Source organism: Myotis nattereri (genome assembly GCF_964212035.1).
Source record: "Myotis nattereri genome assembly, chromosome: 1".
In the NCBI taxonomy this organism is placed as follows: Eukaryota; Metazoa; Chordata; class Mammalia; order Chiroptera; family Vespertilionidae; genus Myotis; species Myotis nattereri.
In genome coordinates, this window is record NC_138075.1 from 185587949 (window position 1) to 185602930 (window position 14982).

A 14982-nucleotide genomic window follows, 5' to 3' on the forward strand; every position below is an offset into this window, starting at 1 on the left:
TGAAACACTGCAGGGGGAATATGCGAGAAGAGAAGAGAATCATAGACAATGAGACACTGACATATGTGGACCAGGCAGAAAATGGTTAGCTAATATAGCTAAAAAAAAAAAAATGTAAATAAAAATAAACCCAATAATATCATTGAAGGACATAGTGGTGAACAGTACTAACTACTGCAAAACAGTGTATGTGGGTTATTTTTTATGGTGGAGGAAAAGTGAGAATATTAATAAGAGAAGAGAAGGAACACCAAGAAAGGGAGAGATTGAATAAGGGAAGCAGAGTTCAACTTTTAGAGCAAATGTCTTTAGGGAAGTTGGAAGAAGCCTTAGAAGAGGGTAGAGTCTTAGCATTTTCACTGTGACACAACGAGAGAGATAGCATGGGAGCGGTCAAGAGCAGGGAGTGGCATCACGTGGATTTATTGGAACCTGGGCCGTGCTAATTATTTGGGAAACATCACAGAACTTCCATGGGCTCAGTCTCTGAAGCCGTGACCAGGAGGTCTCCGCAGGGTTCTGCGCTTTCTGTGTAGGCTGAGAATGGGCACTTGCTCTTCCCTTTGCCTCAGTTGCTCATTCTCAAATGGGCACAGACCATCTCTTTCCTGCCCACAGGCCTCCCTGCTTTGACTGCCCAGACTCAGGTCCCTTCTGCCTCAACCTCTTGTCCTTTACCTCATCACTCGGATTTATTTTTTTTATAGCACCCTTTTCTATCATTTTTTGACTGTATGGCTTTTTGTATTCATTTTTTTCCCATGCTCAGAGCCTATTTTTCCTATTACAGTATAGTCAGAATAAAACAGACTCAAACTCATATACTGTTCCACATTCCCCATCCTTAGAACAATTGTGTATGTGGAACCTGTTCAGTAAATATTTGATTAGATTATTCTTAAAAATTAGTCTGAGATTGGGGGTGAGGGAAGAAGAGTTGGCAGGGTGGGAAACCTACTTTGAGTAAAAGGACTAGAGATTAAGGGGCTGAGAGCCGAAGTAAGTATGTTTGAAACTTTTAGCTCCACAAGAGATGATTGTGGAGAGAGTTATATTTTTCCCCAGTCCATTTCAGAATTCTTTTATTTTTACAGCCAAAATCACCTAGGCTATCTTATTACTTGTTTGCCTTCAATTAACCAAGCCTTTTTCTTTAAAAAATTATATATATATATATATATATATATATATATATATATATATCTCCCATTTATTTGTTTCTGTGTGAATAAGAATACTAATAATGGCTAACAGTTTTTGTTTTTGTATTTGCAAGGGCCAGGCACCATTAAGTGCTATACATATATGAGTTCATTTATTCTTCTCAGTAATCTTATAAGGATAGTGCTATAATTATCCCATTTTACAGATGGGAAAACTGAGGCATAGAAACAAGTAACATGCCCAAAGTCACACAGCTAAGATCAAACCCAGGCAATACGGCTGGAGAGCCCATGCTCTTAACCACTAATCTATACTGCCTCTCAAGACCTAATCCACTCATCTGCAAGAAAAATGAATGTTGTTTTGGTGAAGCTAGACAAAGCTGTTCATCAGCTAGTCAGACAAAGCAGGTCAGATTGTCCTGCCAGGGAAATGTCCTGGGAGAAATTGTCCTGTCCGGGAACAAACCTGGAAGACATTTTCTTTTCAAGGAAAGTAATACTTGATTTGATTTTACCTTTTTTCTCTCTTCACATCATTGGCAACCCCTTCCAATTTAAGGTCATCTGAAAGTTGAATTAATGTCTTGTTTACGCCTTCTTTCAGGTAATTTAATAGACTTTGGGCTCAACACTGAACACCTCACAATGAGCCTACCCATACTCCAATAGATTGGCTCGCATGACAAAAGGATATTCAGTTTTTCATAGACAGACTTTGATTTGCATTATAGAGAATGCTTATGCCCAATGCTTTCTTACAACCCAACATACTGCTTATAACTTTCAGCCCTCTCTTTTCTACTCTTTCTTGGTTTTCCCAGTGATGTGCTCTAGCTCCTTTTTATTACTTTCCTGATATTTTTTGAATACCATTTTATTGATAATCAAGAAATTCTTATAATAAATTGAATCCAATTTCTCATTTCCTTTACATTTACATTAGGGAAGGTTATGAAAAGGAAGTGAAATCTGTAAGTTCCTTCTACCAATATGATTCCTCATTAGTTTCTTAAACTCTGGGGTAGCAAATCAGTATTGATTATTCTAACGCCAGATCTTTGGTGCGTAGTGACGTACTGTGGGCTGCAGGTCTGTGGAAGTGTAGCGTTATGCTGACAGCTGCTGACTGTGGAGTCAGACTGCCTAGGTGTTCATCCTTTGCTCTGTCTACTAACTGGGACCTTGGGCAAGTTGCTGAAGTGCTCTGGGCCTCCATTGCCCCCCTGTTTGTGGGGAGGAGGGATGCTCAATTTCTTTAGATTCTAAATGGGGATATCTCCAAAGCTGTTGCAAAGATTACTTGAGTTAATATAAGTATTTAGAACTGTGTGTAGAACCTGGAAAACTCTGTAATATTACTAGTAGCTGTTGTTTTGTTTGTTGTTGCTATTGTTACTTAGGGAAAAATTTATTTCCTTTTCATTATAAGAGTTGTAATGCTTTCTAACAAGATTTATTTTATTTCATTTAAATGGTTAATTCAGCATGATATACTTTTAATTTTTCTGTGTATAATTTATTGATTGTTAAAATTTGTGATTAATTTATAGCCAAGTCAGAGGAATTTTTTTATGCTTCTTAAAATGTTTTAATCAGATGACACTGAAAAACAACCTAAATAAAGATGTCGTAAATCATTTTTCTTTGCTTTCAAGAGCCAAATGAGTAAAGTACTCAAAATTCAATGTTTTCCTTGGGTTAGAGTATTTTTAAATACTTATTTAATTATAAGAAAGAAGTTATTTTATTTATTTGTAAATATAGGAAAAGGCAGACACACCCGCTGGTATGTAAGTACATTCAGGTGTGTTAAGTGGCCTCCTTTGCCCCCTCTAAAATGTACATACTGCCATCTGCTGGAGAGAACTTCTGTGCAACATTTAGATGGGAAAAAATTAGTGTCAGTTTTTGTTTGTTTTTTGATAAGTTAAACTATATCTTTCATTCAATTAAACACATTGAAAGTATGAGTCTTCACGTCTCCTTTCAGGGAAAACTAAGATGGGGGTGGTTGTTTTTTTTAGTTCTTTTCAGGTAGATTATGAAAATACGTCCACAAACCTTTAAAGCTTTTTGCAAGGATAGGTGGAGGAGTGCTAAAGTACTTTATATTATGCGGAGGGCAGTTGTGTGGTATTTTTCTTGACTGAAACAACTGTGTAATGTAGGCAGAGCAAGTTCAATTATAATTTGCCAACTAGAAAATAGAGGATCAGAGAGGTTAAATGACTAACTGAGGTTACTCGGTTTATCAGTGGCATAGCTGGGACCAAATCACAGGCCTTTGAATAGCTAATCCAAAGTGCTAATTATTTCCCCAACTCTTATCATATTCACTATGTCTCAGAGTATAAAAACATTGCATCCTATTACTGATAAGGCTTGGAAAGATGAAAAGCAGTCAAATTATTAAGTTCACTTTAAAAGTAAATAAGGTACAGGAAGCAGCAACTTTTTAAACCTGGAAAGGCACAATATTAAGTGGTATCCAGCACCTTGTACAATGCAGATACCTACTAGTTGTTGATTTGCCACACTGAAAGAATACTTTCTTCTATGTATACATATACTGACTTATATGCACCCATCAAGTTTAGGTCTACCCTGTGACAGTTTCATGAATGTCTGCTGACTCAGAATACTCCATAACTGATTTTGGTTCTATCAGAACCCTATTACCTAATTAGCTTAGTGTAACTTATAAATAAACAAAACATTGACTCTTGTTAAATAACATTTTTCTGTTGGCGAATGATAAATTTTTTAAAGTGTCCCTTCATTCCATCATTTTATGTTACATAAATGTAATATTTCCATGAAATATATTTGTGTAATATTGCCATTGACAACATGAATTTTGTCCATTATAGTTTCTTGGCACTGTACTGATTTTAAAATTCACCAAATACAAAGGTATCTACTAAATTAGGGGGGAATAGATGCACATCATACTAACTCATCTTTCACAAGTTACTTGCCATTATTACCAACGTTTGTTAATTGTATGATCCTGGGATTTTCTGGTGTAGATTTTTCCTGTAACATTTAAAAGTTCGGTTGTCACTGCTATTCTGCAATGGCTATAAGTTCCTCCCTCCCTTCCATTACCTCTGCTCCAGAAATCGATTCACTTTTTTAAACCTAGCTACTTTTCTTTAGTTTTCATTTGTATTCTCCAATTTTTGTTCACACTTTAAAAAGTACTGGTAATGCATATTTTATAATGTATTTACTAACATTGCTTTCTTCTTTTTTTTCTAACATTGCTTTCAACCTTTTCGTTTTTCACATTGAAAGTTACAAGGAGCTAAGTACGTGTTGAGTGAGGCCGTGTTGCTAATTCAAAACAGATGCCTTACAGAAAGTCTCTGGAAATATCTGAGAGCCTTGGGATGGATTTTGTTGGCCTATAACATTAGAACTTCCTTATTAGGTAATTAATCCAGAAGAAGAGGGGACATTCGATTTTCAATTAGGCAGTAGGAGATGTGGAGCGAGATGAGAGAATCTGCCCATGACCAAAAAAGGTCTTAAGAAACCAGCATTTTGTCCAGCATTCAGTTTTTCCTTATATTTACCTCAAATCTACCCTGTAATAGTGTTAACTCATGGGGTTTTTTTTCCTATTTATTGTATAGATATACAGGATATATTGAACCCCTTTTCCATATGGCTGCTATTAAGTCTTCTCTAGGGTTTTCTTTTCTTATACTTGAATGTCACTTTCTTCCTCTCCCTGAAATTTCTTTGAGCAATTTGTTTGCGTGAGTCAAATATTTTCATTCTTGCCTAACACTGTGAGATAGTGTTCTTGTGTCCTTTTTAAGTTTATTTTTTTATTTTTGTTGTTGACAGTGTTACAAATGTCTCCCACTTTGCCCGCCTCCCCGCCCCACCCCAGGTCTCCTCCCTGCTGCTGTCCTTTTGATCAAAGCTCAGAAAGTTGAAGAACACACGCAATGAGGGGTTGAACCAAGATGTCAGCTGAGACCGTTAGTGTTTGGCGTCAGGCTCTTAGCCACTGTGTCTCCCCAGCCATTCTTTATGCGACACATTCTCCAGGTCTCTTGCTCTTTGCTCTTCTTCAGGTACATTTGTTGTTTGTCACTACCTCTTGTATAACAACACAGACAAAAGGAGCTCAGTACTTCAGGGGTCCTCTGGCCTTCAGCAGGACAGCGTGGGGATGAGCTACCTACATGCACACCTGATAGCAGGTTTTCCTTTTCACTCCGTGGCTTATCTTGAACAGGAATTAAGTCTGGTCTTACCATTCTATGTTTGTGTGTGTGTCTGTAAGTGAATGTGCACATATGCATGCATTCTTCCACTTAAAAGGATTCTATATCTTTTTTGTTGTTGTTAAACTACATTTTGTCATCGTTAGTATATACTAGCTTTGTGAGATCTTTTCCCTCTGTTTTAGGTATTCTCTTTTTTTTTTCCACCAGGTACACATTCAGTAAGTATGCTTTTAGTTCACATTGAAGGCTTTGGTTTTTTAAGGTGTTCTATGCAGTCCCATTTGATTCTTGAAACATTTCATTTGAGATTTCTTGATCTATATCTTGGTGACTGTGGCATTTCACAATTTTATGATTCATGAGTTTCTTTTTTTTTTTTAGAATGTTCTACCATTTTTGAGTTATATTTCTTTTTAAAACCTCTTTCTGTGAGATTTTTAAAATTTGTAACCTATTTTTTTCTCTGTAGGTTTTTAATTTTCCATGCTTACTGTCCAAACCTCCTGGATCTCAAGTGGAACTGCAGTTGGTTTTCCATCCCCCTTTTCGTTATTACAGCTAACTTTTTAATCTAGTTGGATAGCCTCACCTTTTCCCATTCCTGCTGGCATCTCTGAACTTATGAAGTGTTCCTCATCACACTAATTTGCACTAGATTCCACAGAAAATACAGAGACAGTCCACTTTGGATTCATATCTGCCAGTAACTTTCCGTTTTTGTATGTCAGTTAAAATCTACAGGCTTCATCTTCCTCATTTGTATAAAATTATCCTGGACCCTGGCCCATTTGGCTCAGTGGATAGAGTGTCGGCCTGCGGACTGAAGGGTCCCGGGTTTGATTCCTGTCAAGGGCATGTACCTTGGTTGTGGGCACATCCCCAGTAGGGGGTGTGCAGGAGGCAACTGATCAATGTTTCTCTCTCATGGATGTTTCTAACTCTCTATCCCTCTCCCGTCCTCTCTGTAAAAAAAATCAATAAAATATATATATTTAAAAAAATAAAAATAAAATTATATTGGACTATGACCTCTGAAGTTGCTTAAATCCTAATATCTATGATTTTACAGTACATCCAATCACTTTTAGAAATTTCAGTGTAACTTTAAATAGTAAATAAAAGCAGGTACTCAACTTTGCTTTTCTGAGTTCTATCCAGGCCTGACATGCACTCATCCAATATGCACTCACACAATCACATTAGTAATTCAAATATGGAAGAACTTCTATTCTGTTGGACTTCTAAATAATCATTGCCTAGTTGCTTAGTTGCCGCATTCCTCTGGGGGAGGGGCATTGAGAGACTCCCATCCCTGAACACTGGCTCTACTTCCATGGGCTCTCTCAACCAGACACACCACCCCAGCTGCCACAGCTAGCAGGGGCTTCACCAGGGTCACCCCGTGGTTGCTTTTGGTAACTAACTACAGTAGTTTAATGAGGCCCTTGTAAAGCATATTCTCTATGTTCATGATATTTCAGAGTATGCAAACTCAGTAATTCACATACTAACAATTATTCCAGAGCTAAATGTGATCTCATCTCAGAGTTCAGTTTAAACTAGTACATTTTTAAAAAAAGTGATTTGACTCCAGTACTTGTAATTCCATGGCTGATCCCTTAATTATTACACATTTGACAAAGTCCTCTGCGTTCCCTTTCTTTTAGTAATTATCTGCTTTGTTTCTAGGTGAATGAAATTTACCATGATGAGTCCCTCGGAGTACATATAAATGTGGTCCTGGTGCGCATGATCATGCTGGGTTATGCAAAGGTAAGTGTCTTAAAATATGTGAACGATAACGTTAAGGACGGGGTTAGCAAATAGAAGATTAAGCTGTTGAAGCTACAGCCAACAGATGGCATAGATAAGTCTCATGCAAACCTCAGTTGCACTGAACTGATGCAGAAAAACAGCCACAGTGAGTAGAGATCTCCTCACTCACTTGAGCAGATAATGAATGATTTGTGTGCTGGTACCATTCCCTTGGTTTACCTCTGTAATAGAGTAGTAGATAGTTATCCTGACATCAAACATAACAATATGGATGAAAAAAATGGATACCATTATAAAATTTATGATTCATCTTTTTCTTTCAAAACATATATTGATTGAGTGTCAGATGCGTTCTAGGTGCTTCAGATATATCAGTGAAGAAAAATGACAAAGATCCTTCCCTCACATGATTTGTTTAAAAAAAAAGTAAAGTACATAGTGAATATTTTAATTTAAAAGAGCGTTAGTCCTTTTGATAATTAAAATTTAGATCAAAATGAACATAGTAGGCATTTCATGGGATGTAACTAACTATAGTTGACATTAAGATGGCACTAGATGTGTCCCTGTCCTTGGAAATAATGCAAAGGATGAAATGGTTTCTCCCTTTGGGGAGAAAAGATAGGGAAAGTGATAACTTGGCAATTTTCTTGATGTTTAAAATTATATCCCCCTCCCATAATTAAATTCTTCTGATTATGAAATACTAATAAAATTTTATAGTTAGCAAATAGAAAAAAAATCCATGTGCTTGCATTTCATCATGTATTTAACACCCACTTATCGTTTTCCAATAAGAGGGTGTCATTGATCTTTCGTTTATCCCATAAACCTGACGGACTTTGCATTGATGACACTGAATCCAAGTCAACTCCAGTGGGAGATGTTAACAGCCTTCATTGGTTGTTACATTATTTTCTTGGAGAAGTTTGCGATCAGCATGTAACAAACCAAGCTAATTTTGTAAAGAATGTAAACACTGATAATAACATTTGCTGAAATATAATAAAACTCTCAGGCTGTCAGCCAAGCAGGGACTAATTAATTTGGGGTTGCAAGTTCAATTTCTCATTCCAGCAGAGCTACTCTGGGAAGTGTGGCTCCTGGTTCTTGAAGGATGGTCCCTTTCCCCCTGAACTTTTAACTCCTGACCATAATGTGACAGTAGCAACATTCCAAGGAACTCCAATCCATCTATTGGAACTACAAGATAAGTCTACACCCCTACCTCTCTTCATTGCTGTGAGCTTAAAAAGGAGAGTTGTTTTTCACAGTGTGAGGTTTATAGAATTTGACCACTCCCCACTAACTAAGATTTAACCAGCTTTGCCAGCTCATTGAAGAATTTATATTCTCCCCATGTGTTGATTAATTCTGGAGCCCCCACAAAAATCTTAACTAAAGATCTTTCACTTTAACAGCTCTGGATAAAAGTCTCATGCCAGAATCTTTCCTCTATTTTTATTTGTAATACCTGTGAAACTAAAAATCTAAGTTGAATTAGGAAATATTTAGATTACTAGAGTTCTTAACCCCATGACTAACATTGAGTTGCCTCACAAAAGCAAATCTCAGCATCGCATATTGCCATATATGGTGTCAGTCACCTTTCACACAGGTAATATTGATTATCGTGAAGAACTCCTTCATGGGCATTTAAATTTCCCAAACTAAAGTAGGTATCTAAATAGCTCCCAAATAATATTATCGAACATTTATTTAAATGCTGTAGTTCCAAATGTTAACTTCAGCTAAAGTTATTAAAAGAAGCCTTTGGGCCGAAACCGGTTTGGCTCAGTGGATAGAGCGTTGGCCTGCGGACTGAAGGGTCCCAAGTTCGATTCCGGTCAGGGGCATGTACCTGGGTTGCGGGCATATCCCCAGTGGGAGATGTGCAGGAGGCAGCTGATCGATGTTCCTCTCTCATCGATGTTTCTAACTCTCTATCTCTCTCCCTTTCTCTCTGTAAAAAATATATTAAAAAAAAAATAGAACCCTTTGGGCAAATGTTATGTATGTCTTCAACATATTATTCCCTCTCAGTCCATCAGCCTCATAGAAAGGGGAAATCCATCCAGAAGCTTGGAGAATGTGTGTCGCTGGGCTTGCCAACAACAAAAATCTGATCCCAACCACTCTGAACACCATGATCATGCAATTTTCTTAACCAGGCAAGACTTTGGACCTGCTGGAATGCAAGGTATTTCCATTCAGATGTAGAAGAAAAACTCAAGGGCATGACTTTTCCAAAGTAATCTTAAATCAGAGAGTCTGTTCAAATGTTCATTTTATATCTCTCCCTCCATCTACTTTCCACCATGCATCAGCCAAGCATACATTTTCTTTCTATTGCTTCCAGTAACTCCTGTGGAATTCACCATATTAAATGCCACTTAGGTTCCATAATAAGTTATACTTGCCTTTAACATAATGATTGTGCATTTGAGGTATGGAGGAGAGGCTGTAAAATGCAGTGTGATCTCCACTAAGCGTTGTTATGGGAAAAGAGATGCCATGAGAAGTGACTGCTGCCAGAGAGCTCTCTCCCGAAGTCAGCTTACATTGAGCTAATAAATTCTGGGGTAGGCTTTGGAAGAAGAAAACCGACGATTTTCTTTTCAATGTTGATGGAATTCCTGGCTCCCTTCGTTGGTACCATGATATGAAGGACCATTCACTAAAACAGAAAGGCAACACTTAGTTGGTGGGCAGAACAGAATGGCAATCCCAGGCAATTCCTTCCCTTAGAAAAGGAGAAAATGCAGACCCAGTGAATCTTTTCAGAGACCATTACCTGTCCCTTTCCCAAGAGAACGTGGCACAATGCTAGCGGGGAAATAATACTGCCTCTGTTTCCTAAAAAGCTTTTTTATATTTTTTTCTAGGCAAAGGTCCAGTAGTAATTCTTAATGGGTTTTCTCATAAAATGAAAATAAAAGTCATTGTTATTCTCTACAGGATATGCTCCAGTCACAGGCATGTGTCATCCAGTGAGAAGCTGTACCCTGAATCATGAGGATGGTTTTTCATCTGCTTTTGTAGTGGCCCATGAAACCGGCCATGTGTAAGTCACTGTTGACAGCTAGAAAGCCAGAAAAGGTCTTTTCTTGCCTGCTTTTCTCAGCATTGTTCGCACTGTGGGCAGAGGGCATGCCAGCATGCAACTCCCGGCCCTTGCCAAGTGTGAGGAGCTGAAACACTGGAGAGGTCATGCACTGAAACCAAATGAGCAACTCTAGCTGCAGACACCCTTGCACTTTTCATAGCCGTAAAATTAGAAAGGCATTTCTGTCCAGTTCTCTATTCCACAATGCCTGCGACTCCTCCACAATAGCCATGTTCACTTAAAAAATACATCTTTCCCTATACAGTAAGCCCTCACTTAACATCGTCGATAGATTCTGCAACTTTAAGCAGAATGACTCATAATGAAACCAGTTTTACCATAGGCCAATTGATACAATCCAGAGTTACTTTTTTTTCAGCATCTCATCAACATTATAAGGCAAGGACATCACACAGAATGACATAATTGAGGACCTACTGTATTTATTTTTAAAACAGAAAATAAGCAGAAGCCCTGGCCCCTGTGATTCTTACCAACGAGATCTCGCTTTGTGTTCTAGGCTGGGAATGGAGCATGATGGACAAGGCAATAGGTGCGGCGATGAGACTGCTATGGGAAGCGTCATGGCTCCGTTGGTGCAAGCGGCGTTTCATCGTTACCACTGGTCGCGATGTAGTGGCCAAGAATTGAAAAGATACATCCAGTGCGTCCCTTTCTGCATGTCCTGAGAGCATTTATACTATAGCAGAAATACAGACGGGAAACTGACTCTTAGGATCTTCTTCATAATAAAACTGCCAGTGAATGAATACTGTTGTTCACAGTAAACATTTTCTTATAACTCAGAGCTGTTGGCACAATGATCCCATAATATGATCACAATATTTTAAGCCATAAGCCTGGAATTTAAGTGATATTTAACTATGATTTTTGTTTTTAGTAAATTCTTTATGGAATCTTTGAGGAATGGTCAGATTTGAGTTGAGGATGAGGAGGAGATGGTCCTGTGATGCCTTCATAATACCACCTACATCCTGTAGCAAAGGTGTCAGAGTCTGCTCTGCCACACTCTGCAGGAGCGCCAGGACACGAAAAAGGCTGTCACGGTTATGCTGCATCCCTGAGTCGTGTTTGACTCCTTTTCCTGGGATGAATAAGGGTGAAGGGTCTTGTTTATGAATGGAACTAAAACCAAAAACCTTTAAAGATAAGCTTTTGTGGCCTTGCTCTGATCTAATGAAATTCCAGAGTATGTAACCTACGGATAGTGTTTTTCATTAGGACAAGATAAAAGAATGAACATTTAACTACATGCGATGTTTTCCTTCCTACAGTTCCTATGACTGTCTCCTTGATGACCCATTTGAACATGATTGGCCCAAACTCCCAGAACTTCCTGGAATCAATTATTCTATGGATGAGCAATGTCGTTTTGACTTTGGGGTTGGTTATAAAATGTGCACTGCGGTATGTTTCTCTCAGTCAATTTAGATATTGCATCTTGAATTCTATTTTGTGTAGCTCCTGTTTGTCGAGCTTTACAGACTCACTGGTGTGAGTATGAGAATTTCTTCCAAGGATTTTGTGTTTGCCATGTCACTACATATTAAAGCTGAGTACTTTAAATATGCTGTCTTATTAATACTTGTGACAGACTAGCTGGAAGTTGGTATAATTATATTACAGATGAAAAAACCAAGATTTACAGAGTATAAGCAACTTGCTTAAATCGCACATCTGGTAAACAGGGGAGCTGCATATTGAAACCAAGGTTGTCCAGCTCCAAACTTTATGCTCTGCTCTATTGCGCCCTTGGTTTTTGTAACCTTCAGAGATGACATTTAAGTCTTAGGTAGGTTGCTTTTCATTAGCTTGTTGGCCAGGATTCCATGTAGCTGTGAGCACAGAGAAGGCCAATACTAGTTTATTCTCCTGCGAGAATCACGTGGTAGAGCGTGGAGGTCAGGACTACGTTCTTCATAGACAGACTGATGAGTCATGAGGGCCTGGATCTGACACTAGATGTATGATTTTGAGCACCTTTAATCTCTGTTTAGTTTCCTCATGTGTAAGATATGGATAATCATAGTATTCATCTCATAGAATTGTCAGGGTTCAATTTCATAATATAACTACAGTGCGTGGCACAATGGCAGGCACATACTAGTCAATGCTCAGTGGAATCCAGTAGAGCCAGTCTTCCATGTAGCTATTCAGATTAGAGGTATATGTCTTTAAATTTCCATGTTAAGGTGCAGTAGGTCATTATAAAAATGGCTTTTCCATATGTTGGAGCAAGCTTTATGTGTTATAGCAAACAAACAAACAAACAAAGAAAACACACGTATTTAATGGTACTGAAAGAAGTTACCCTGATGTTTCAAATCTTCCATATGCTGATAGCGACAGCCAGTTAATGTCTATAAATTATACATTGCCAGCTCCTAATCATCTGCATTAATGTTTTGACCTGAAAATTCTAAAGGTTAGGCTCAATATGGTGGGAATGTATAGTTTCCGCATTAAGTAATAAGGATTAGAACAAAAGAAAACCCAGGACCAAAATGATTACTAATCAAGAAAAAGCTCTGACCAATATAATTGGTGGTGTAGGCAATTATATATGAATAAATTGGTGTTTTATATTTTTAAAAAAATCTATCTGAAGAATGGTAAGGTGTTTCTAGTTAGAAGGAGAACAGATAACTAAAGAGCACATACAAATATGTATGCTGATGCATACATTTAGATACTATAAGGTGGTGTTTTGGGAAAATAAAAAACAGTCTTAAGATTGAGAAAACTAAGACTCCAGTTGGGCTATGTTACTGTCTCACTTGTAACCATCGCTATAGCCTTATCTTGTAACCCAAACTTCTCAGCCATGGATTGTCATGAGACTCAAATACATGGAATGTATTTTATAAACTGCATGAATGTATTGTAATAGTTTGTTACACTTGGAATATGTTATCTTACATAGAAAATTTGACAAATATTTCCTGCTTTTAGTCAGCTCATTATAATGGACATTTTTATTATTTATATCTGACTTAATTCATACTTAGGGGTATTGAGAAGCTGTTTTGATAGCTTGAAAGCTAGAAAACCATTATAATAAGTTTTCATATTTAAAATGTTCATAATAATTACTATTTTAAATTCTAATATTGTCTACTTGAAAACCAGAAGATAGGGTTGGCATGTAGAAATACTAAGTCAACTAGAGACTCTCAGATAAATTGTTTATCGCTATTATTTTACAAAAGCAGAATAAAAATATTCTCAGCTTAGTATTCTTAGGCATTATTTTTTTCTCAACATGCCACAACTTAGGCTATTGACTTGAAATTAAACAGAAGATGTTGTTGGTGCATGTCCTGCTATCTGTATTTCATTGTGATTTTGATTCTCTCTCTTTCAGTTCCGAACCTTTGACCCATGTAAACAGCTGTGGTGTAGCCATCCTGATAACCCCTACTTTTGTAAGACTAAAAAGGGACCCCCACTTGATGGGACTGAATGTGCTGCTGGAAAAGTGAGTCTATACTATGGAGATTTAATCACCTTTCAAAGTCTGAAAAATGATGAACATAGCTGTATTTTTTCATTTTTATGAGGACCATAGCATGTGAGGTTTCATTATGGTAATGTACGAACATTATATAGTAGCTTCCAACGACCGCTCTAACAAATTACCATAAGCTCAGTGGCTTAAAAGAACAGAAATGTATTTTCTCACAGTTTCACTGTGGGCAGGACCATCCTTTCTCCAGAAGCTGTAATAGAGAGTCTGTTCTTGCCTCTTCCTCTAGTGGCTGCCCACATTCCTCGACTTGTGGCTGCACCATCCAAATCTCCAACTTCTGACCACATTGCTCCCTTCTCTTCTTCTGTGTGCAAAGGTCCCTCTGCCCCTCTCTTATGAGGGTGGATACACATGGCGACATTTAGGGCCCACCTGGATAATGCAGGATAGCCTCCCCTCAAAGTCCTTGATTTTATCACACCTTCAAAAGACTCTTTTCCAAATAAGGTAATATCTACAGATTCTAGGGCCTGAGATCTTTGGGACTATTCAAACCACTACTGATAGATTACGAAGCAGCAGCTCAGCAGACTATCTGGGACCCTGCTAATGGGATTTGATGTACTTGTTGGCTTCCCACTCCTTGTGAAACTTGTCTAGAAATAAAGTCCTGTGAATTTATCCAGAAGATTTGGCCTTGCTCCTTTGGGGAAAGATGCCCAGAGGTTTTAAATCTCAAATTGTGTAGTCAGGATTGAATGCTCAGAAACTGGCCAAGCGCCAAGCTACCCTACTCATAAGGGGAGAGATCACCCATTCCAAAACAAAGGCATCTTAAGAACTCAAGCTGAAGTGCCTTTACTAGTTTGGAAATAAGATATGGTAGACGGGACCAAAAGCTGGCAAAGAAGATTCATAAAGCTTTTAGTTCTTTTAATGCCCTTTAAAACTCTATTGCAAATGTGTATAAACTGTACTTGCAATGAGGTTTACAAGCATAATAATAATAATAAATAATAATAATAATAATAATAATACAAAACCTGCCACTATTCGTGTTTAAACTTTGTTCGGCACTATGCCTAACACATTATATATGGTGTGCCACTGTGGGGAAATGTAGTATTACAAACTTTTGACTAAAAAAACAAGAGCAACAGTGAGTTGATTCATTTTTGCCTTATGAAAAAGATATCCTCC

The 14982-nt window shown here is 37.8% G+C and overlaps 1 protein-coding gene across 2 annotated transcripts in view; it reads left to right on the forward strand.

The window, feature by feature from the left end:
• The window catches only part of ADAMTS3 (ADAM metallopeptidase with thrombospondin type 1 motif 3), a 243941-nt gene that overhangs the window by 197180 nt on the left and 31779 nt on the right, over positions 1–14982 (forward strand). For both annotated transcript variants that reach the window (XM_081095535.1, XM_081095536.1), the window contains exons 6-11: positions 7100–7183; positions 9230–9386; positions 10145–10250; positions 10813–10956; positions 11588–11720; positions 13678–13791. In XM_081095535.1, coding sequence (XP_080951661.1) covers positions 7100–7183; positions 9230–9386; positions 10145–10250; positions 10813–10956; positions 11588–11720; positions 13678–13791 — 738 coding nt within the window. The remainder of the gene's footprint in view (positions 1–7099; positions 7184–9229; positions 9387–10144; positions 10251–10812; positions 10957–11587; positions 11721–13677; positions 13792–14982) is intronic.